The sequence below is a fragment of the Ictidomys tridecemlineatus genome, chromosome 9 (genome assembly GCF_052094955.1).
Source record: "Ictidomys tridecemlineatus isolate mIctTri1 chromosome 9, mIctTri1.hap1, whole genome shotgun sequence".
In the NCBI taxonomy this organism is placed as follows: Eukaryota; Metazoa; Chordata; class Mammalia; order Rodentia; family Sciuridae; genus Ictidomys; species Ictidomys tridecemlineatus.
This window is the reverse complement of record NC_135485.1, coordinates 14,625,181-14,649,174: the sequence shown is the minus strand read 5'-3', so window position 1 is coordinate 14,649,174 and position 23,994 is coordinate 14,625,181. Positions and strand designations below refer to the sequence as shown.

At 38.6% G+C, this 23,994-nt stretch overlaps 1 protein-coding gene across 8 annotated transcripts in view; it reads right to left on the bottom strand.

The window, feature by feature from the left end:
* Positions 1–10,754: 10,754 nt before the first annotated feature.
* The window catches only part of Slit2 (slit guidance ligand 2), a 332,292-nt gene continuing 319,052 nt past the window's right edge, over positions 10,755–23,994 (bottom strand). For all 8 annotated transcript variants that reach the window (XM_078021124.1, XM_078021126.1, XM_078021127.1 and 5 more), the window contains 4 exons: positions 19,118–19,272; positions 14,047–14,335; positions 13,622–13,833; positions 10,755–12,517 (listed from right to left, as the gene is read on the bottom strand). In XM_078021124.1, the coding sequence (XP_077877250.1) occupies positions 12,276–12,517; positions 13,622–13,833; positions 14,047–14,335; positions 19,118–19,272 (898 nt within the window). In that variant the 3' untranslated portion in view covers positions 10,755–12,275. The remainder of the gene's footprint in view (positions 12,518–13,621; positions 13,834–14,046; positions 14,336–19,117; positions 19,273–23,994) is intronic.

Sequence of the window (23,994 nt, the reverse complement as noted above, 5' to 3'; positions counted from 1 at the left end):
TAGAGTCAGGTGAGGTCAATAGAAAGACAACAGTCCTCCCATTTATCAGTTTTGCCTGAGAAAAGTGGCCACCGATGAGCTTTGGAAGCCGCTCCTGGGGTGTATTCATCTGGTTTGTGTTTGACACATCCATGTGGACAGACTTTACTGCAGCCCATGCAGTGGGTCTCTCTCTTCCCTAACCTGCCAGTCCCAACCCCAGCTGCCTAAGACTGACTCTTCTTCTCAATGCTAAAAAGGAATAATGGCTTGGGTCCTCTTTTCCCCATTATTTCTGCCAGATTAGATGCCATCTCCTTCAGGAAATCTCTCTTACTGTTTTTGACCCAATTGACATCTCTCACTCCTTTCTCTCTGCTTCTGCAACTGCTAATTATTTTACTTGTACCTATCATGCTGTGCGGTTATTAATTTCCTTAAATACCTGTCTCTCTTCCCAAACTAGTAATTGTTTGATGACTGGTGTCCTGACATATTCATTTATATTTACTTAGTCCCTAGTAAGGGTCCTTGAGATATTTCTTCATTAACTAATAACTTCATTAAACATTAATTTATTCATTTAATATTTATTGGACACTATGCCAGGAATCATGCTATGCCAGGGCTATCCAGTAAGATTTAGTGTCCAGAAGTTTTTACTGAGGCATAGAGAATTATTTTTCTAACCTTTTATAGTTCTTTGTTCACATTGCTGATGTAGGGATCATCACTTTATGGGGTGATTGATTGATAATGTGATCATGTCTACAACATGATTGCTATTTCTTTCAGAATAGAGGACAATTTGTTCATTTGTATTTCAATTTATCTAGCACAGAGGTCAGGAAACTATTGGCTGATGATTAAAATGTGTCTTGCTTCCAGCTTTTGAATGGCTGGGAGCTAAGAATGTATTTTTTTATTTTTAAATGTTTAAAAGAAATCAAAAGAAAATTTCATGATACACTCAAATTAAAACTATATGAAATACAAATTTTACTGCCCATAAACAAAGTTTTATTGGGACATAGCTTCTCAGTCACTCATATATTCTCTATGGTGATCATTTGCACATTAACAGTGGCAGAATTGAGTGGATGCAAAAGAGACTAAGAAGCAAACCTAAAATAATTTTTCTCTTACTGTTTAGAGATAAACACTGCAGACACCTGATCTAGCACATTAACCTTTTTGAACAAATTATGCTGGCGGTGACTCTGGAGGGAATTAAAGTTTGCAGTAGAAGAAGAAGAGGAAATGCCTCATATTATTGGGGTACATAAACTTCACCACGGTACTAGGGGGTACTATTAGAGGAGAAGGAAACAATGTACTACCAACCTTTCATCCCCAAAGAAAGACAAACTTTCTTCTGTTACCACCACCAAATCATTCCAGAAGTGCACTAAAATCATATGACTTGATCACAGAGTCATTCATCATAGCCAAGGGAAGGAAGGAGGCTCTCCTGAGCCAGAGAAAGGATGGTTGAGGTAGTTGGTAGGGAAGAGGAGAAGAGCAGGGCTGTAGAAGAGGGAGGTGAGAACTGACCAGGGGAAGGGAATGGGCGTCTTGGTAGGTGCTCTAGAAATGTGAATCCTGAGGGAGTAACTAAACTTTTAGTTAATATTCAATTTCTTGTTTCAAAAATATTCAGTGATTTTATATTTGATTTTGAAAAGAATTTTCAAACTCTTGACCTGACAAAGTCCTTCAAGATCTGGCTCCTGCTTCTTTCAGGGATCCCAGCTGAGTCTTCGCCTCACTGCATCCTTCCTGTGCATGCTCTGCAGGTTGATTCTCCTTCCTGGCTTTTTCTTGAATGAGTCCATTGTCCTCTGTCAGGTCTCAATTCCAACTTCACCTCCCCACTGACAACATTTCCAATCCCCTTTATAGCAAAAAAAAAAAAAAAAAATCGCTTCCTCGTTATTTTCTGCCCCAATAGCCCTTACAGAACTTATTATGGATTTTTAAATTTCATCATAATCTGTTGGCTTACTTGATTTTATAGCTTCCACACTACACAGCAAGTTACACACAAGGACAGAGGCCAACTTTCTTCTTTCAATATTTTATACGCAGCACCAAGCATATTCAGTTATTCAAAATTTATCAAATAACTATGTGTTGGGGAGTTTTCCCTAACCTTTAGAATAAAAATATTGATATTGAATAGTACACAGTATATTGGGGAAGATGAGTATTGAGTAGTTGAGAGCAAGAAAATGACTCTGGTTAAGAAGGAGTGATCTAGAGCTATGTGTTATGTGGGAAGATCCTACAGACAATTCTCTTTATTTCAAGTTAGGTCCTGGGTTTGTGGCTGGCCAGTGCTTTCTTTGGCTTTTTCCATGTAAGCAGTTAACTCTTATCTTTGATATGCTTCCTGGGAGTCAGACTTCAGGATGGCACCAGTGCCCCTCACTTTTAGTATTCATGCCCCCGTGCAATCCTAGGTTGAATCAGAATTGGACCTACAACTAACAGAGTACTTCAGGGGTGCTGGTGTGAGACAGAAGGCTTTCAGTGTGGCATGTTGGCTTGCTTAATCTGGAGGAAGCCAGGTGGCATGCAATGGGGACATTGAGGCAGCTCTCTAAGAGGTCCACATGGAGAAGAACTGAGGCCTTGACTTTCAGAGAGACAGACAAACTCAAAGTCCTCCTTCCCAAACTCTGAGCAAAAGAAACTGTGAATGATAAAAATGACTATTAAGTTTTTAAGCTCTAATGTTCTGGGGTAATTTGTCATTCAACAATCTGTAAATTGCTGTTCCTTCCTGTGTATATCTAGTTGCCAGGGCTCTAGCCATAGAACTTCTTTCTTATCATTCCTCATTTCTTGCATTTCTCTGTAGTCAGCACAAACTACTGTAGTAGTGCCGGATAGGACTTGATTCCTGCCTTTGTTCTGATGAGAGATGCTGATGAATACTTTGTCTCAAAATTCAGATGTTGAAGCCTGAACCCCTGTTATATGAAATATGAAAGAGACGGCATTTGGAGCTGAGGCCTTGGGAAGTAGTTAGGGATGGATCACATGATGAGGCTGTTATGATTGGCTCAGTGACCATATAAGAATAAGAAAAGAGCTATCACTCTCTAAGGGCAAACACTGAGTGATAACCAATTTGGACTTCTATGACAAAATATCATATACTAGGTGACTTATAAAGAACAGAAGTTCTTTCTGACCGTTTGGAGGCTGGAAGCCCAAGATGCTGGTGCCAGAATGCTTGGGTTCCAGTGAGGGCCCCTTTTGGGTAGCTGACTGCCAACTTCTTGCATCTGCAAATGCTAGGAAAGGGGGCAAGCAAGTTCTCTGGGGTACCTTTGTAAGGGCATTCGTCACATTCAGAGAGCTCTCCCCTGGTATCAATCACTTCAGAAAGGTTCTGCCTCCTAATATTATCCCACTGGAGATTATAATTTGAACTTTTGATTCAAGGGGGGAGGTGGCACATTTAGTTTATAACACAATGTGATGACACAGGGAAAAGGTGACCTTATGCGAGTTGAAAAGAGCCCTCATCAGCTTCCACTGTGCTCTTGGGTTTTATAGTCTCCAGAACTGTGAGAAATAAATTTCTGTTGCTCAATCCATCCAGTCTATGGTTTTTGTTATAGCTGCCTGAGCTAATACATGAGACAATTCTTTTCTTCTTCTTGGGAGAATAAAAGACCCTGTATAATAGCAGGCCTTTGACATTGTCAAAGTCAGGACCTCTTTGGAAAGAAATCTCTTCCCAGGGAAGAGGTGATAATGATCTTTTTTTTTTCTTGAGGGAATGAATGAGGAGACTGCAAGGCCTTGGAGGAAAGCCATGAAAGGAAAGCAGGGAGTTTGTTTGTAAGGTGCAAGGTTACACCTTACAAACAAACTCCCTGCAGCCTGGATCCCTGGTTGACCACACAAGGGAGACCTATCACCAAGGTAAAGGACAGCTGTAAAGAAACTTTCTAGAAGTTTCTAGAGCATTATACTCATGTGACCTGAGCAATAATGACTAGCTTATTCATGAAATCTGTCTCTGTGCCATCAAATCTCATTTTATAAATACCACTAATCACTTCCCTGTCCCCTCATGAGGCAAAAGTTTGCTACTATTTGAACCTTGCACCTTGCAGAGGCATTTTATTACTGTGCTGCCGTTTCCTGATCACAACGTGACTTGGAGACAGGAGTATTCCCGATGGTGTTTCCCAGGAAGCTGTCACTGAATGCAGAAATAAGGGTTATAAGTGAGTTCTCTGGGGAATAACCACCTGTGGGTGGAAGGGAAGCAGATTTGGGTAGAGAAAAAGTCGAGGCTGTGATGCTGCCCTACGAAAGGTTTTGACTAATCTCATGGGAAGCTCTGAAGCTGGAGTGGGCTTCATAAATGTCCCATATTGGGGTGAGGGGAGTCAGCTATTTATTTGTCTCATTTTTCAGCCATTGCATGTCAACCACTCTGGGAAAAGTGTGTGACCTTGGGCAAGATGTTTCTTCAGCCAGATGATTCCAAAGTAGACTGAGAGCTCAGGATCCAATAGGTGCCAGCTACTGATAGGATAAGTCCTTCAATCTTTAAGAGCTTCTGCACATCTTTCATAGCGCCCATATGGCACTGACTAGGGCATTCTGGTACATCCTGGGAATGAGCATATACATACTCCATTACATTGTAATGTGAAAGTAAGAGCTAAGCTTGGGTGAGAAAAGGAACTAGGAAAATAACCCACTGATGTTCTTAGGCCAAGAATTCCTTTCCAGACAGATATTTCCCCCCATCACAACACCAACATTTGGGTTTCATATTGTACCTCAACTGTCATTACTGAAATTGGTTTTCTGTGCACTGACATTCTGCTTTTCAAGGGAATAGAGTTCCATCAAAGAAGACCATAGTATTCACAGGTACAGTTATTATCTTTTTTAATTTGGATCTTGGCCAATTCTTTGGGTAACATGACTTTTGCCTTTGTTCTAACATATTTACTCTTGTGCCTGCGTGTGTGTGTGTGTGTGTGTGTGTGTGTGTGTGTGTGTACCTCAATTTCTGAAGAAGTGGCTCTGTGTCTGACTCAGTTGAACCAACTGGACCTCTTGCTTCTTGGGTATTCTGGGCCTCTTGGCTGGGATGGCAGCAAGGATAGGAATCATTACTCTCCAACTTTTCATTCTCAGACTATCTCTTTTATTGGTATAATCATGTTTATGTTTTAAAATAACAAAGCATTTACCAGGAAAAGGAAAGAAACATTAAATGAGGAGACAGACATGAGGGTTTCCACTTCATTTTCTGAGCTGTTAGACCATCATGCTTTTCTATTTTTTGCCAAATGATAAGGGATTTATTTCCCAATCAGACAGAGTATTGTGCATGTCATTCAGAAATGTGTTTCTGTTCATTTCACAGCTCCAAAAAGGAGTTGACAAGCATCAGAAGAGAAGAATTGTAGCTAACATAAGAATAATAGGAAGAAAAAAATCAATGTGGGGATGTAATTGAAAGTAGGAACTGATGTTGGACGTAATTGAATGGTAATATTGTAAGCAGAGACCAAGCAGGATCAAACAGTTCAAGACTGCAATTCATAGATGTGCATCTTTTCTTTTCTGTGACAACAATGGCCTCTGAAATTGTAGATAAGACATTATCAGACATTCTCATTTAAATCAGGTGTTTCTCTCTCTCTCTTTTTTTAATGTCTTTTTGTTGTTGTTGTTGTTATTGTTTTTCTTTACAAAGGATGCAATATAACCTGGAATGAGTGGAAGAATGTGACTTTGACCTAGTTGGACTGGACTACGTTCTATTCTGTCCTTTTGATTATCTTAGCAGTAGAATTCAATTGCTCAGGCAGCTCACTCAACCAAGGCACACCGGACCAGAACCATGGCCAGAAATACTGAAGCAACCAGGTAAAGACTTATCCTGTCCCTCAGTTTCAGTGACTGGAAGAAGAATCCCAGTTAAAAGGACTATTTATTTTCCTTTACAAAATAAGAAATCTTAAGAATATCATAATGTATCTTCAATGGGAAAGTGAGTGCTATTCATGGGTATATTTTAAAACCCAAATAACTCTCTTTAAGAAATACTTACTTCTGCAGCCATACCTCATGAGGCCATCCATTGAGTTTGCCTGTCAATTGCAGCAAAATCAATACTGCATTATGGTTAGAGTCAGGAGACTTGAATTGTATGACCTTGAGCAAGTCATTTAATCTCTCTGCCACAATCTATATGAGCAAACAATGAAAACAATTCTAGCCACTTGAAGAAGGCAGAGTAAGATTAATGATGGCAAGTTTTCAAGACAATTTTCTCTTGGGATCTTTGCCCCACTTCCTAGTTTGGGGTTTATGTTTTCTTATTTTTGATTCATGTTTGAATCCAAACTCAGCCACCCACATATGGTCACAAGGATGAAGCTGGTTCCAAATGCACAAAGGCCATTCCTCCACTCAGCTGAATTTGATATCTCTGGAGGACACTAGCCCTTGTGTTATTTTCCCTCACAGGAGGAAGATGAAGGTGACCGAGAAGTTCATTTGGAAAAAAGTTCTTGCGTGTTATTACTGTCTTCACTCTGGGAGATTTTGTGGCTTCTTCTTGGGCATACTATTTTCTCAATAGTACCATATCTGGACTTTTACCTCTATTGTTGACCTAGCCCATGTAACTGATGCTCTAGTTTGCTCTTGCTCTTCCAGCTTGGTGCTCAATATTCTCTCCAGAATATACCTCAAGTGTTTGTCCCACGCCTTCACAGCCTGTAACTATAAGTGGTATATCACTACTTACTGACACATTGAATGACAACCCTATTATCTAACTTTTCCAGTTGCCCTTTGACTCTCTTATTTCAGTATCAGAATTACTATTATTCCTAACCCATGACTCTTCATATACTTCATTATCCCTTTTATTAAAATTGCTTTTATGCTTTTCCTTCATTCTGGGACCACTGATTCCAGATAGATAAGAAATACATAAAGGTGGAACTTACTCCTCTGGTCAAGTTCATTCTGTTGGATCTCTAAATCAGCTCACTTGTTTTTTGTTTTGTTTTTCTTGCTTCAACTTTCACCTTTATGTGGATAATTCTTATGTTTACAACTGAAGACATTCTGGCCAGTTTGATTTAGAAAATTCTTTCCTAGCATTTGTCAATCTAAGAACACATATTGATTCTTACATTAAGGATACATTGTGAGGAACCTTGGAAGGTCAGATTCACAAATTTGAGCTTTATCCTAGAGTGAGATTCAAAGATATTTTTGACATGTCCAGGGGAATATATTGTTCTTTTAGCAGAGTGGGAAAAGGGTAGATAGAAGGTTGGGGGTTTTCCAAGTCAACATCAGTGATCTTCCAAGAAGTTTCCAGCCTGATGCAGTCAGATATCATGCTACAACTAAAGCCCAGATTTTCACTGACACCTTTAATGCAGATATTTTCTTCTGGGTTTCCAATTGTCTCCATCCCTGACTCTCTGGCTGTGGTAGAAACAGAGAAGAAATGAACATGAGTTTTAAAGCGTAGATTGGCCCACAGTTGTCTCTTTTAATTCAGTTAAATCAGCCTTTCAGTTCAAGAACATTCTTTGGAGATTCTGAAATTAATATTATTCTCACTTTGCATAAATATTAGGAATATTTGTATTCTCTATGTCTTTAGAGGTATTTCATTCAGAAGTTGAGAGGAGCTGTATTAAGCATAGCAAACTAGTTGGTATTTTGAAATAGACATCACTTCTTGTCATTATTTTGCAAGCAGACTGAAATAGATGGTCAAAAGAAAAACAGGGACTGCATGCTGAGAATTCAGACAGCTAGGAAGTAGCCACTGTTGGATCAAACACATAAAATAGATGTGTTCTTCACTTTGAACACAGTGAATTCTTTTTTTAAATTGATTTGTTCTTTTTAGTTGTACATGACAACGGAATCCATTTTGATATAATTATACAAGCAGGGACTATATTTTATTCTAGCCAGGATCCCATTCTTATGGATAGTAGGATTCACTGTGCGTTTTCTGTGATATGTAGAAGCTAACCCACAATAATGGGAATGAGGGGAAGAACAGAAGTTCAGCAGATTAGACAATGGGGAAGGGAATGGGAATAGGCAAAGGAAAGACAAAGGAATTAAACTGACATAATTTTCCTCTGTACACCCATGAAAACACCACAGTGGCTTCTTTTGCTTCCTTGAGGACCTAAGAGTTCTTCCCTCCTCAGGAACTACAGAGAGGCTGCTCTCTTCATAATCCTGCAACCCACCTCCACCTGCCTCCATCCTGGATCCTACTTTGACTCTCATCACTTGGCTTAAATGTCACTTTCTCACAGAGTCATTTCAACTACCCAGTACTTATTTGATTAGATCCCTCTGCTGTATTCTTCTAATATACCATAATTTCCACCACAGTGCTTATGATAGTCTGATATCATATATTAGTTTGATCATTTGTGTAGTATCTTCTGCCCACTTTGACATCAACCCGAACCACACAAGCTCTAAAATGGCAGAAGTTGTTGTTAAATGACTTGTGAGTACACAGAGAGGATTAGGAAGGAAAATAGCCTCCATATTTCATATAATTTTATATGGCTTTATAGAAAGCTTTACATAAAGCTTCATATATTTTTTATAGTGTATATATTTTTACAAACATGACTTTGGAAATAACTGGTCACAACATGAGGCGGATGACATATAAAGCTCAAGGTCTTTCTTCCCTGAATTGATTTCAAGTCTTTAATCATTTCTCCAGAAGGAATTGCTGCTGCCAAAGCAAATCATCCAAAAAAGAAAATGCTCAGAGCAATTCTAATACAGGGGTTAGTCTATTATTGCTTAGAAATAATGTCAGGAAATCTGTGGTGAGAACAAATTCTGAAGATTGAGATGGTTATATTCTTAAATCAAACACATGTCAAAACCCCACGGAATTTCCTTATACTGTCTTATTCATGTGACAATTTAAAAGTAAACATATTAGGGATGTTTAATAACTGTCTTTTCAGATGACAAGTGTACAGTATTCCATGTAGTCGTTTTGACTCATTTCAGCACACAATGATTTTGTGCTGTTGAATTCTATTGGAAAAGCTTTAGAATAGTTAGTTTTCTATTCAAAGGAATCCTATGGCCAAGTATTCATAAGTAAGGAGCCATTTATAACATGAATGATTGCACTCAATTTGTCTCATTTGATAGCAATTATTTGGCTACTGAATTTTCTCAAAGAGCATCTCATGCACAGAAAGCAGTCTTACACAGAGCAAATGGTCTCTCAAGAGACATTCTAAGCAGCTCAAACCCCAGGAAAACAGAATGTCATTTTGTGACTTTAAAAGCAGGAAGGAGAGAGAATTCAGCCTGAGAACTAATAATACTTCACTTTTTGCCCTTAAAAACAACAAAAATCTAGATGTGGAGTTGCAAGCTTGTCATCCCAGCGGCTAGAGAGGCTGAGGCAGGAGAATCCTGAGTTCAAAGCCAGGCTCAGGTACTTAGCAAGGTCCAAAGCAACTTATCGAGACCCTGTCTCTACATAAATTATTTACAAAGGACTGGGGATGTAGCTCCGTGGCTAAGCACTTATGGGTCTAATCCCCAGTAATAAAAACAAAAACAAACAAAAATTAAAACCCAAACCTAAGACAAAACAACAAAGTAAAAAAAAAAATCTTTAATCTAGGTTACTTGCATCTATATGATTGCCAGAATTAGTGTGTGTGGGACTAAGGCACGAGGCCCAGTCTCCTGACAAGAGTAGCATCTGCTGAGCTATTCCTGCTACTAGAACGTGGACTACCTAGTCGGAACAGCATGAAATGTGGTCCAGCTCCTCTGCTTTTCAGCCTTGTGCCCCAGTGTGAAACAGAAAGCTCAATAAATCCATCAACTTATAGAGATAATGAGACACTCACATAGAGCTTTTAGCATGTTATCTGGCATATACTGAGCAATCAACAAACACCAACACCGACCATTAAGAAGGCATGTATCTATAAACACAAATCCCAGTCATGGTATCTTCACAGATGTTTCTTTGCTTAATGAATGATTCAAAACCTTTGAAAAAAGGGAGCAACCGATGGGAATATGTAAATATTTTATAATAGTTATATAATATTTATATGACATAAATAAAGAAACCATAAACAAGAATGAATGTATGAGATAGAGTGTAAGTGTGTTGGTGGGTGTGTACGTGTTCATGACCTTCTTAAAGAAAAGTGATGATGTTGTATTCTACCCAGGCTATGTTGGTTCTTGACCTGGGCAGTTACCAGTTACTACTTGGTCTGGTTCTAATTGAGGGAAAGAAAAATGGATGAAAACATGTTGCTTAGTTAGATTTTATCTCACAATTTGTGGGGAGATTAATTGTTCTTTATAAACAGTAAGAAGAGGAAATACAGTCTGGGAACTAATATTACTTCACATTTTTCCCCTTAAAATAACCACCATAAAGTAAAATCTTCAGTCTACATTACTTCAATCTACATGATCAATAGAGAGGAATTACTGTGCCAAGGGAGTAAGGCTCTGAGGCTTATCTCTAAGCAAAGAACACATAATTCAATCCATCTCTTCCATGTGACCATTTCAAAGTCCCCAAATGTGACAATATGTTCATCTCAAACCAAATCCTGACAACAAATATGTATAGGTTGTCTTCCTTGTTCTTTATCAATGGATTTAGGAATTGTTAAAGCAGGACCTCTAAGTATTGTGCAATTTCTAAGAAAACCACCAAGCTGTTAATGAAGTAAATATCTGTTTAATTTACAAACATCAGTAGTGTAACTGATATTAGTCTGGAGAAAGACAAAGCACACTGAATTATACATGTACATCTAATTTTCTTTTTTTAAAAAGATTTTTTTTGGGGGTTGAGGGAGAAACATCTGCATCATTACAGGGCACCCTGGGATTTTAGTGAGGGAAAAGCGGAGTCCACTATAGATCATCATCAATTCTACAATGTAATTTAGCAGCAAATATGTTAACATGGGAACATGAAGGTAATAAAGGAGTTTTATTTTTGGAAAAAAAATTACAGTTTTTGACATGACAGTTTCCCTTCCCACCAATCAATAAAAGGGCAAAAAAATGTCAAGGAGATATTAATTTGTAAAAGGTCTACTTTCTAGTGTCAATTGCTACACACCATTTCTCTTCTGTAAAGACATGTGTAGAGGGGCCACTTCTTCCTATATGATGACTGTCTCACACAGATGTCCTTTTCCTACTCTGAGACTCTGCATGCTCTTTGCAGCTGTCCTAAATGAGGCCAATAGGTCTGTGACACCAGTGGTCAGATGTTCAGGTCAATAAACAGACCAATACATATTTATCCCAAGATAAACCTATGTTAGTACTATTGCCAAAAAATAAAAAAAAATCCTGATATTTAAGTTTGAAAAATGTACAAAAAATCAGGATAATTATAAATTAATATATATTAAAGCATCAAGAAACAGCAAAAGAATGGCCTAAAACGTTAAGTACAATGTACTTTGATACAATAAATATTCCTCATTGAAACTGAATACTGTATAGGGCTGTTTAGAAGTCATAGAAACAAAAATTCATATTATTACTAATTTATTTATCAATAATCTATTGGTTCTTTATCATCTCCTTTATCATTTATATTACAAAAAATTAATACTGGAAAATGGTAGATGAACACTTTTGTGTGCTGCTTCTGCGGACATTTAGAAAGAAGGTAGGGTGAGTCAGCACTTCACTCCCAGTCCTTTCATGAATGGAACCCAGATCTTCAGGATACTTTATATTTTGCACAAAATATTTCTTATCAGCTTACATTATCTGTAAATTCTGGAATTCCAACCCCTGCCTGGCAGTCTCACTCACACACTTGTGCTTGATGTGAAGGTGGGACACACATTTTATGCTCTGGGCAAGTACAGGTCGGTGCACAGTAGCTCCACAGTCTCTATGTGCTTCTGCAAGTCTTCAGCTTGTTGCAAAGACAGATCTGTGTTGCAACCGTTCCCACGGTTGCTGTAATGCCACCACGTATAACTTTCTTCACACTTCTCCAGTGTAGGGGAAGCTTTAGTTTAAGCAAGTCTTTTATTTTATTATTATTATTTTTTCAAATGCAGAAAAAAGTCTTTATTCTCATAATAAAAATAAGTCCATTCTGTATTATACAATATATTTCAAATATTTCCACTATGAAGCATAAATTAGTCCAACACGGTCAAGAAGTAGACAACCTGTGTCAGAGGTGGAAGGTGCTGGGACCACGCCTAGGATGCACACCGCGTGCAGCCACACTTTACCACTTTCTCAACCTCATCCACAAAGGAGGAGCCGTCCGTGCATTCGAAAGAGTATTTCCGCCGCTTGCTCCTCAGAGGCCCACAGCACTGGGCCCCTGCACACCCGCCTTTACATTCCAGGCGTGAGACCTTCTTGGTGGTTTGGCAGGCTGCGTAGCCCTGCTGCTTTTGGTAATAATCTCTTATCCGTTCCCCTCGACAAGAGATTTCTAGAAAAGAACAGAAAAAAATCGCAGTCAGTGACTGTGAGTCCACATCTCAATTCAGTGGATGCTGTCTCTCTGCCCTTTTTTGTAAGTGCTATTTTTATTGTTATGTTTTTATTACATATCTTGGGTCGGTGGCACAGCCTGCTGTTCCTTGAAAAAAAAAATGTGTCTTTTGGGCCTTTATTTCCAGCAAAATGAATGCTATATATGTAGACTATAAATACAATGCTATTATACTGACAAGAAAATTGGATTCCTAAATCTTTTCCTTTATTGCAAAGAAAAAAGAAAAAAAAATACACATCTTCTGTTTTTACACGACTAACAGCTGGTTTTGTTTACCACGGGGAGCAGTTTCAGAGAGAATGCAATTTAATTTATTAGACCTGGAGTTTAATATTATCCAATCTGTTACTTAATGCAAGTAACATTCCACTAACTTCATAAATTACCCTAATATGAAGTAGTTCAAAAAGGAGACATCTGCTGAAAGCTTCAGCAGGCACGCTCTTCCTGTCTTGTCCTGCTGCTGATACACCAAGCACAGTCCGTGCCAGCTGGAGACAAGGCAAGTTCTGATCATGGAAACAAAGTGATGGGCTGAAAAGTGTCTGTTCCCATCCCTCTCGCCTGCGTAATTTGCTATGGAAAAATCGGTGACTTTGAAGTCAAAGGTGATTTTTGGGCTAAAACCAGAGCAGAATTAGTGGCGCCCTCTTCTCTGTGCTAGAAGATGAATTAATAATATATGTGCATGAGAAAGGCAGGTAAAGGCTGCAGGTGAATTAATAAGTTAATGGACCTTCTGTAGAAGGTCAAAAGGAGAATTACCTTTACAAAAGGTAAAATAGAGAATTTTCGGAGCAAATCAGGTTGTGACGAGAAATCTGAAAGCCATCTTATGGTGGGAGTTAAGGACATTTCACATCTGGTGCCTTCATGACACTTGAAAATAAATCAAAAGCTGTAACACAGTAACACGAGGACCTGGGATTTTCTCCTGTCACCCCTCTGCCTGTTTCTTTCACCCTTTCTCTCTCATCAAAGATGGGGCACTCCTCCTGCTTGGCCAAGAGAAGGAGCTGCACAGCTGGACTGGCTCACCTCGGTCGCAGCTGTCCCCAGTGTATCCACTGCTGCATTCACAGTAGGGCTGTCCGAGTCCCGAGAGCCTGCACTTCCCATGCTTGCACTTGATCGTCTGGCAGGGATTGAAAAGATCCTCTTCTTCATCACAGAGGACACCTCCATGGCCCTCCAGGCACTTACAGCTGTAGGAGAAGGCATTGATGGGCAAGCACGTGCCATGTACGCATCTACAGGGGAGAAGGAACACAGGGGTGAAAGTGCGTTTGGTGTAGGAGGTCAGATGGGAACAGAGGATGACTGCATATAAGCCACAGAGTGCTGATGGGCTGTCTTCATTCTGTCCCATTTCCCTATACCTGCCAGCCTGCCTCCCTTCCTCTCTTGGGCTTTGCTTGGAGGGTTGAGCTTATGTGTTCAACTAAAGAGCAGCCCAAACTTACTTATTTCCAAGACAGGGGTCATTGGTCCGCTGGTCACAGAGGGGGCCCATCCATCCTTCCTCACACTCGCACGTGAAGCCTGATGGGCTGCTGGGCTGGCACCTGCCATGGGCACACACCTTCTTGTGGCACGGCTCACAGCCGGGCAGAATGCCTGTCTGCATGGGCACCTTCCGGAAGTCCTGCAGTTCACTATTGATGTAGAGGTTCCGGATGCAGCCATGGAAGCTGGTGCCATTCTGCCCGGGTGCTTGGCGCAGAGATGCCACGTTGTTCTTCCCTGGCATGCCTGAGTGGACACCACATTAGAGGTCAGATTCTTTGCAGAATCTTATCAATCCTTTACTACCCAGAAATGTAGGTACTTAGGACCTCAGCCCAGCCAACAAGATATGTGGGTGGGGATAGTGGGGTAGAGAAGAGAGGGATATTGTTTTTGGTTTTGGAAGATGTTCTAGGTACTTCTAATGCACTGCTAGAATAAATAACTCAATCATTAAATTTTAAAATTTGTTTCAAACAAAAACTTTGCACATAAACATACATATATAAAACCTAGAAGCAGAGATACTGTCCTTAAAGACTGGGGAGCAGAGGAATGTTTCTTTCTCTCTATCCAACCCCACCCATTCCAGATACCACCATCTGTAAGAAGCCTGGGAATTCCACAAAGCACAATTTGTAATCCCCTAATTCTACCCCTTATTTTAAAAGATGAAGGACCAAGATCTAGAAAGCTTGGGCAACATGGTCAATGTCACTCAGCAAGTTCAGATTAGAGTTAGGCCAATGAGATAAACCTCCTTAGTCCTGAAGTTAAGGTGCAGTCCACCAAGTCTTGGAGGCTGAGAGCTGGGGTTCACAGTGACCATTTTTCCCAGTTCTGCCTAATTGTATAAATAAGCAACTAACCCAATACACCAAGGGCAATGTCCCCAGCTCAGTTAGGGATGTCAGTGCCTGAAAATATTGCCCCTGCTTCTTATCCAGATGGCAATTCATCCACATCATGCATTTTTCCTAATTGAGAGTGAAGCCTTCATTTTCTTAAACAATCAGGAAGACAAAGGAAATTCCTTCAAAAACACAGTATTTGAAATCTTGGTACATAAATATTCCACTAGTGACAGTTATCTGGTAACTTTTGTTTTGGCAAACTGAAGGAATCTTTCCATGACCTGAGCCAGAAGCTGAAATAGTTTCTGGATTGCCTCCTGCAGGGGGTAACCATCCAGGTCATGTGGGGCAAAGGGAAGGAGCCAGAGGCCTTCAGAGTGCTGAGTCTGTCTGGGTATGCTCATGCCCCAGCTGCGCCTGGACTCTGGTGTACTGACTGCAAGTTCTGGACTTGAAATATCAAAGCTCTCACTCTCCAGGGGATGTTTGTTATTGACACTGAGAACCATGGGAATCTCATTGGGACCCTTCCTTATGCCACTGTCCCTTTTGCCATTCAAGGATCCTCATTAGAGTCCTAGCAGGTACCAAAATCAGGCAGCAAGGGTCACAAAACCATTAGAGTATCAGTCAAGTCTTCTCTTTTGGTTTTGAATGCATTTGGGCCAGGCATTTCCCTTCTCTAGGGCTTAGTGTTCTCATCTATATCACTAACAGATGGACCAGAACGTTTGTGTCTAAGCTTGACACACATCAGAACCATTAGAGGTAATGTTAAGTCTCCCCATCCTGAGATTCTGACCTTGCTGGGAGGGAAATGGATGCATAATTCTAAATGCCAACACGCAGGGCAGGTGGTCCATGGTCATACTTAGACCTGAATTGCAGGTCTGGGTTTTGAATTTCCATGTGCACAGTTTTTTACTGTGTGTGTGTCTGGCCTTGGAAATTGGGCTGCTACAGCAGGGTCAAAGGGACAAAATTTACCATTTCCAGGAAAGGACTAGTGACAGGAAATTCCTTGTCCTGGGGTGAGTCTTTCTAACTTAATCATATCCATCCATAAAAATGTGGGCCTTAATATCCACATGGTTATGGTCCTTTCTTCAGAGGTTAGAAATGAACTTCTTCCAAAGTTATCTTTAATAGCTCATTTTGATGAAGGTATGATCCCCATATGTGCACATCTACTGAATACAGATTGGCAAAAATTCTCAGCAGGGAGAAACAATTAGTGAGTGTGTGCCTGTTAAGTCTCCAAACTCAAACTTATAAAAGGTCTAGTTTTGATTATAGAACTCTCTCTCTCTCTGTGTGTGTGTGTGTGTGTGTGTGTGTGTGTGTGTGTGTGTGTATGTATTTATATTTAACTATTAATGGGCTATCATGGAACCAAAAACCATCTCAAATATCTATGATCTGTGGGATTTTGGCGGGGAAGGTGCTTGATATTGAAACCAAGGTTACATGCACAGTAAGTACTGAGCTACATGCCCAGCCATAAACTCTTTCGAGTTAACCTTCCTATGTGCTTGACCAGGGAGCTAGATCTTAACTGATAAAAGTAGAATATCCATGATATTTATAAAGCCCTTCATCTATGCCATGGATTTTAGATGGATTAATCAATAAATAGACTATTGTTAGACGTAACAGACTCTGCAGGTTTCCAAACTGGACCAATAAAGGGACCAAGTATCAAGATTGATGTCAATGGCAGCACGAGCAGATCTGTAATATATGCATGGATCTTCATATCAGGGCCTTACCTGCCCATTAGGTAATAAATGTTCTGGTTGAACTGTTTAACAGAAAGACATAAAGATCAAATCTTTTTGTGTTGAATAAAGACTATGTCACACGTAGTTAATAAGCCCAGGGTAAGTTAAGCTGCCTCTCCATTTTTCTAGAGAACACTTCTGTGAGACACAACAGGATGCATCACCTTCGGACAGTCGTCCTTAGGGGTGGCCCTGTTTTCAGACTGGACATGTTTACCTCACTTTCCTCTGCTGACTCAGCTTCTCATACCTCTGCCATGCAGCATTCAAAGCTGTGTTCTTACAAGATTCCTTGTATTTTTAAAATCTGAATCATCCTTGCAACCACCCTCTGAGTTGGAAGGAAGTGCAACCAATGTGTTTGCTGGCACTGAGGCTGGGATGGAAGTGGTTTTCTTCAGGACTGGATGGACAGAGGCCTTGTCTGGATTCTTCCAGATACTCCACCCTCAGTAGGACTAGTATTTTTCATTTTTTAGCTTAGAATACTTTTTTTTCCTTTTTTTAGAAAAATGTTATGATCTAAACAATCTCATTCTATATTTGAGAAAAAAATATGTTTGCACTATGTTCCAAAGAGGTTTTAAAAGATTCAGTGAAATGGTTTCTAATAAAAGCACAATAAAATCCAGTAAAGGTCAAGTCCAGAAATAAACAACCAAAATCCACATAACTTAGATTGTTTTGCTTTGCTTTCTGATTTTTCTTAAGAAGTGAGTGGCAATGCAGGTGGCTTTGGCGTCAGACAGATCTGGACTTAATTGAGGTGTCTACTACAAAATAGTTTTGTGAACTTGGACAAGTTGTAAAAAGTCCTTGAGGTTGTCCTTTGGGAACTTTGAAGCAGAGAAAGTAATATCTACTTCCTAAGGTTTTGTTGCGTTGGGCATATAGTTTGAACTCAATAAAGGTAACTTCTTCCAAATCACAGGGACAGCTATGACTTACATGCTTCGCCCATCTGAAAGCAGCCCTGTTAACTGTTAAATGGAATACAAGCAAGAATGGAAAGCTTTTGTTTTTTAATGAGTCTCATGGTTGTGATTCCCATGAAGCAATTAGATTAGCTAACTTTCTAAGCAGACTCACTATGCAACCCTTTAATCACAAGGCATGGTGGTTACAAGAAGAGGCACTTTCATCCCCGACATCCCTGGGAGCAGATGGGGCATTTCTTTTTCCACTTAGTATCCTTTATGTATCCATTAACTTAACTTAGGTCCCAGCATATTGTAGTTGCTCCACAGATGTTTACAGAAGGACACCAAAGACTGAACTCTTTCTAAAAAAAAAATCAAACTCTATAAAAGTGTTACCACTTAACTACTGAAAAATTTAAATGCAGAAGGACTATGGACTTAGAGAACAATTTTTAAAAATCTTCTGAAGGAAGCCTTTCAGGGTTGAGATAATTGTGTAGAATCCCAGAGTTACTGTTTTGTAGTAGATGATATGAACTTCATGAAAATACCTGTCATAGCGAGGAAATCAGGTTCCCTGACCTCTTCATACTTATTTTTTTTCTGTAAAATGAGTTAATTTCATCAACTTAACCCAATGTAATTTAATTCAATGTGACTCAAGTCAACATGGCCTCCTCTCTTGTTCCTTTCTCTAATTTCTAAAATTGTGTGTCTCTAGTTTATACTCATTCCTCCTGATGGAAGCAGGAGTGGGGGCTCTCCGCTTTGCGGGTCTTCTCTCCTGGGCTCCTTTAAAACTTTGCTTGTACCTCCTTCCCTCACACATTTACTCATTTTCCTTCTTGCCGAATACAAGGTAAGTCCTGAATCTTCTCTACATCATTTTCAGCCCTGCTCTACCTTCCCAGCCTCCTCTCTTGCTCATTCAGGTGAAGGTCTTGGCTAAGCAGAACCCCTTGCTCGTGGCTGATACAGACTGTACATATAAGTCATTCATGAGCAGCGGGTAGTGCAGAAGCTCTCACAGAGTCACATGTGGCTTAGCGGGAAGGGTTTTGACTCCTTAAGGAAACTGGGGTGGGGCCCCTACTCCCCAGGTTACCTTATGCTTGTTTCATCATTTTTTTCATAGTCTGATTTGAACACCATCTTTGTTTTTCTATAGTATAGGTAAATAGAAGATTTGATGATCTGACATACAAATCACCTAGCATGTGGTAATATTAGAAGAAATATTAATTAATGTCCTCTATCCCAATGACACATGTTGTTAGACCCACACAGCCAAGATTACAAAACGATCTCTTAACACTCATCTTTGGCTCTTTCTGCTCTGTCCTTGCTGGCCATCTTTCAGATGGATCAGCATTGGTCAATGACTATGGCATCCGGCATCAATAACTTCAGAATTAGTCTAGGTTGTGAACCACCATAGGGTATGGGAAGCCATGAATTGGGAAATGGGCTTACCTCCTACGTAGAGTGGGGAGTCAAAATTCAGAGTAGACTGTTTTGACAAGTTGGTGATGATTTTGGGGCTTCCCCCATCGACGGAGAGGGAAAGACTCTGATCCAGTGCAAGTAGTTCCACGATGTGAAAGTTTCCATCATTGATCGTCTCCACGCTGTAACAGAGAAACAACTTAGCTGGCCTTCCCATGTCTCTTTATTAAAGAGGTTAAAATATAAACCAATGAGCACTCCTGAGGGAAAGACATTCAGAGCTGACATTAAGGAAGCTAATTAAGAAATATATATATTTTCAAGGAGATAGACTGAATTTCAATTCTCAGAAATAGATCACAAAATAAGTGTGTTCTCCCACTGAGAAAAGTGCAAATGAGTAATTTATTTGTTATCCTGCCACACTCCCTCAGTATGTAGAAATCACAAAAGAATAATTTCATCATCTGCTTTAAATGCCATAAAAGTTCCACTTAGTAAGATACTCTTACTCCAAATAGTATTAAAAACAGAAGGAACCTATATTTGTGTGCCAAATATTCTCTAGAGACATTGATGTTAAGGCATTGTTCGTTTCTGCTCTTGAAATATGTGTATATCAGAGTTTATAAATAAAATGCTTAACAGAGGCATTTCTAGGGGCCTGGGAATGACAGTGTATCTCTATCTAGTCTCTTTTCTATAATTTTTTAAAGTACCAGGTCTATCAATTATTACTGCTGCCTTCTAAAAGCTTTGAGAAGGCTTATAAAAATTCATAAAATGGACAAACATAAAGTCTAAGAAACTGAGATAAATGGAAAATGCAGATTAAAAAATATGATTTTCAGTGCAATTTGTAAATAGGTGCTGGATGGCTTTAAATTCTGGTTACAAATTTAACCATGGTGTAAGAGCAGGCAAAAATGTTAACAGGAACAACGAAACAGGACCCAGGAAGAAAATGGCACCCATACATAACACAGAGTCGGGAATATACTCTCTTTTCACTATATAGGCAAGAGGTGTAACTGGAAATTGGCATGAAATAATAAAGTGAACACTAAAGACCCTGCAACATGGGATACTGTCTGGGAAAACTGAAAACGGGTTCAAAAATGGACGTATGGGAGCCGAGGATAGAGAGACTGCTCCAAAATGTGAGTGACTACTACTTCCTCCTCAAGACAACTGTTTAGATTTCCAGACACCGATACTTAAATTTGTAAAATTCAAGCCTGGGAAAGGATGAAAAGCTGTATTAACATTTCTGCTGGTTCTTACCACTGGAGTCTAATCATGTTGCATTGTTTGCTGACTGAGAATAAACAGGTTTTGATCTGAGGACAATCTGAATCATTCTGCAGAATTGTGAACACATTTGAAGTTGTCTTTGTTGAAGTGCTTAAAAAAGGGTTCATGTGTGCTGGAATCTTTGATAGGATAGCCTGTCTCAGATATCAACTTTAAAAATAAATATTAGAAATGTCAATCAATATTTTGCCTCCTACATATTTAATTATCCTAACATTTAACATCATTAAAACTGGCAAAGACTAGAAAATTGCTTTCTAAATACAGTTACATATCAACTGTCTTTAATTTGACTCTCTTCTAAGGGGATTTGCTGAGTTCTAGTATCAGCTAGAGTTAAATATAAAGAATTTGGAGCTTCACAAATCTGAATTTGAATCCTGGTCATGCAAGTATTAATTAATTTTTGACCTTGGATAAATGACTTGATTACTAATACATTTCACTTTTCTTTTTAGTAAGTACTAATAAATGCTTCTCCCTTCTACAGTTAATTTGAGGTCTATCTATATCAAGTGAACATTTAAAAATGCATAACATAGCTAAATTAAATGTTAGCTATTAGTACCATCACCACCATCAACACCACCTCCATCATCATCACCATATAAATAAATTACCCAATACTATTTCAGAATCTTTTTCAGAAAGAAATTCAGAAATTTAGATTAATTCTGTTAATCTAAACATTAATAGAAAAGTAAGAACTTCTAGAGAGTAGTTCTTGTTCAAGTTTCTAAAGTTCTAAAGTAAAGCATTAAAATAAAGATACATAAAAAGGGTAAAAGCCAATTTTTTCCCCTTGTGGTCATATATAACCCTTTAAGTGGTTTTATATGGATGTTCGATAACTTTGACTTTAATTATATTATAAATATTAATAATGAAGTCTCCTTTTTCTCTCTTTAAAATTGTAAAGAAAGGCCCATATGTACTGAGAAATGGGTCCTCAGTCACATATTATTCTTAGACAATCAATGAAGGCAAGTCATTGTTAATGATGGTATACAGGTGTTTAAAGATCTTTAAAGTTTCATGCACCCTTTATAATGCAGGGTTCCAGCTGTGCAGCAGGAGGTAGGCCACTTTGTTACTTCTCCTTAATACTCTTTTTTGTTTCATTTTTTGAGTATATGTTTTTAACTCTCACTAATTCTAAGCTACATTCAAGTAGGGGCATTGCATTATTTATTTCCCTATTCCTTAATGTACTTAGCAGAGTGTCTCCTAAATAGTAGATGCTAAAGTAAATATAAAGGATCTATTAGGAATAATAGAGGGTTTTTGTTTTAATAATACTAAGTAGAATATAGTTCTAATCAATAGGCTTCTTGAATATTTAAAACCAGACTTCTGAAAGATTCACTTTATTAAAAAAATTTTTTTGAGTTTTTACATCAGTATCTTGAAGGATAACAGTTGCATATTGTTTGTTGGATCTCAGAGAAATCTTGCTCAGCTAGTCCTACTTCTCTAAACATGTGTGACCTCAATTGTTGTGACCTTAGGTGATTATTCTCTTTTCTTCCTCATTAGAATAATGTTAATAAAAGAGCAAAGAATTCTATGGTGTATGCTATGGGCCGAGCACTGTTCTAGGGATTTTGCAAGTATTTCCTCATTGGAGCTTCACAAGAGTTTAGGGGATTCAAAATGGCATCCCTAGTTCGTAGCTAAACAGACATGAAGCCAGGCTGCTTTACTCCACTTTATGTGATCTCAGGTATTATGCAACACAATTTCAGTAAAAGTCCTAAAGAGGCCTAGTACTATATAAATGTGTGTGTTCTCACCACTAAAATCCTTTAATGGCATTTCTTACAAATATCCCAGAGATAGGTACCTCACAAATAACCTTATATGATAATTGCAAAACTTGGTACATTTACTCAAAATCACTGAATTAAAAAAATATAATAATATTACAAGAAGATAGCAGGTTTATGAGGATGCAAAAATAGTATGTGGAAAGCTGAGTGTGAATTCTGTTTCTCCAATCATGAGTGAGATTCACATTAATATTTTTCTCCCCCTGTAGGTTTTAAATGTCTAGTCTGATCATTTTGGAACCTGATAAAGAGTTACAACACACATTATTTCCCTTTATATCTCCTTAGAATTAAGTGACGTCTGACCTTAGGCTTTTAACTTGTAAGTATTGCAAAATTAATATTTTCAGATTCTTTGTTTTTATGATGATGATACTGTGTGTATGGGGCCTCAAGAGAATCTGTAAGAGTTAAGAATATTCTAAATTGTTTTACTCTGTGTTCTCTGGCATGAGACAAACTGGGAGTTGTCCAAGAATCTTTTGCCTACATATCCTTTTAAAAAAAAAGCAATAAGTGACACCAGTTGTTACTTGTAAGACTGAGAGATCATCGAATTTTCAGTCTATCACAGTCAGTTCTTACATACCCACTTGCAAAGGATAACATCCTTTTGGGTCCGATAAGTATTGATAAACCTCCATTTCCCTGGGGAACTATATATTTGATGACTTACAAAAAGGAGCAAGTGAACCATTTAACTTTGAACTTTTCCACTGGGAACATAAATTTCATTTATTACGATTATTATGTAATTTAGTTTTACTCTATTCATCTATTACTGAGATTTTGTTTTCTTGTATTTCTAGAATATAAATGGAAGTATAAAAGCCATGTGATTTTCCAGTAATGCCTGTGGTTTGCTGCATACAAATGCTTTAATCCTTGGGGCTTAAAGGAAAAGAGGGTTCTAAAATATTTCCAACTTTCTTTTTCTACTTACTCAGGACATTAAAAATAAATTTTTTTATATTTCTATGTCAACCATGAATATTAAAGTGTTTCACTAGTTTTACAAAGATAAAATTTCATTTTCGTTTATGTGAGCTCCAGCTTTTTGCCATAAAAATTTTAAAAATCTGGTGGTGGTGGCATAGTCCAAGCAATGAAACAGGAGTCTGAACCAGACATTCTGATATCTCTGGGCTGAATGTATTTCCTCTGTGAAGTAGGGTATGGTAATAAAAAAAACATGTCTGCCCATTTTCTTAAATCAAAAAGAATAGTCAGCTAAATAAGATTCCACTGGATGCATAAGAGTTTTTCAGAAGAAAGTTCTTATAGAATAGTTCATCAAGTAATATATTTTAATCAGGAGTTTTGAAGCAGATTGATTTTAATAAAACACACTAAAATAGAAAGCGACCTCTATGCTTGAGCATACTGTGGGGTCACATGTGAAGCAATGAAGCTCTCATTTGCATATTGTTTGTTGGATCTGGGTATCTGGGATTAAAGAGAATCCATAAACCACCAGAAGTACTGATTTCTAGGAACCTGCCCTGTGACAAGTGGTGCGTTAGGTACTTTGTATTTCTATATACAAATTCTTATAACCACATGTGAAAATCGGATGCAGTTTAGATAGTTGAGAGGATGAGACTGCAGCACAAGAGGTGGAGTAATTTGCTCATGGTTATAAATTTGATGATGGTACCTTCCCAAGTGGCATGCCCAGAATGGCTATATGTTTATCTAAAAAATAAGAAGACCATCTTATAGATTCGGTGTGCTGTCTGCCTCCCCTTTGAAACTGAATGC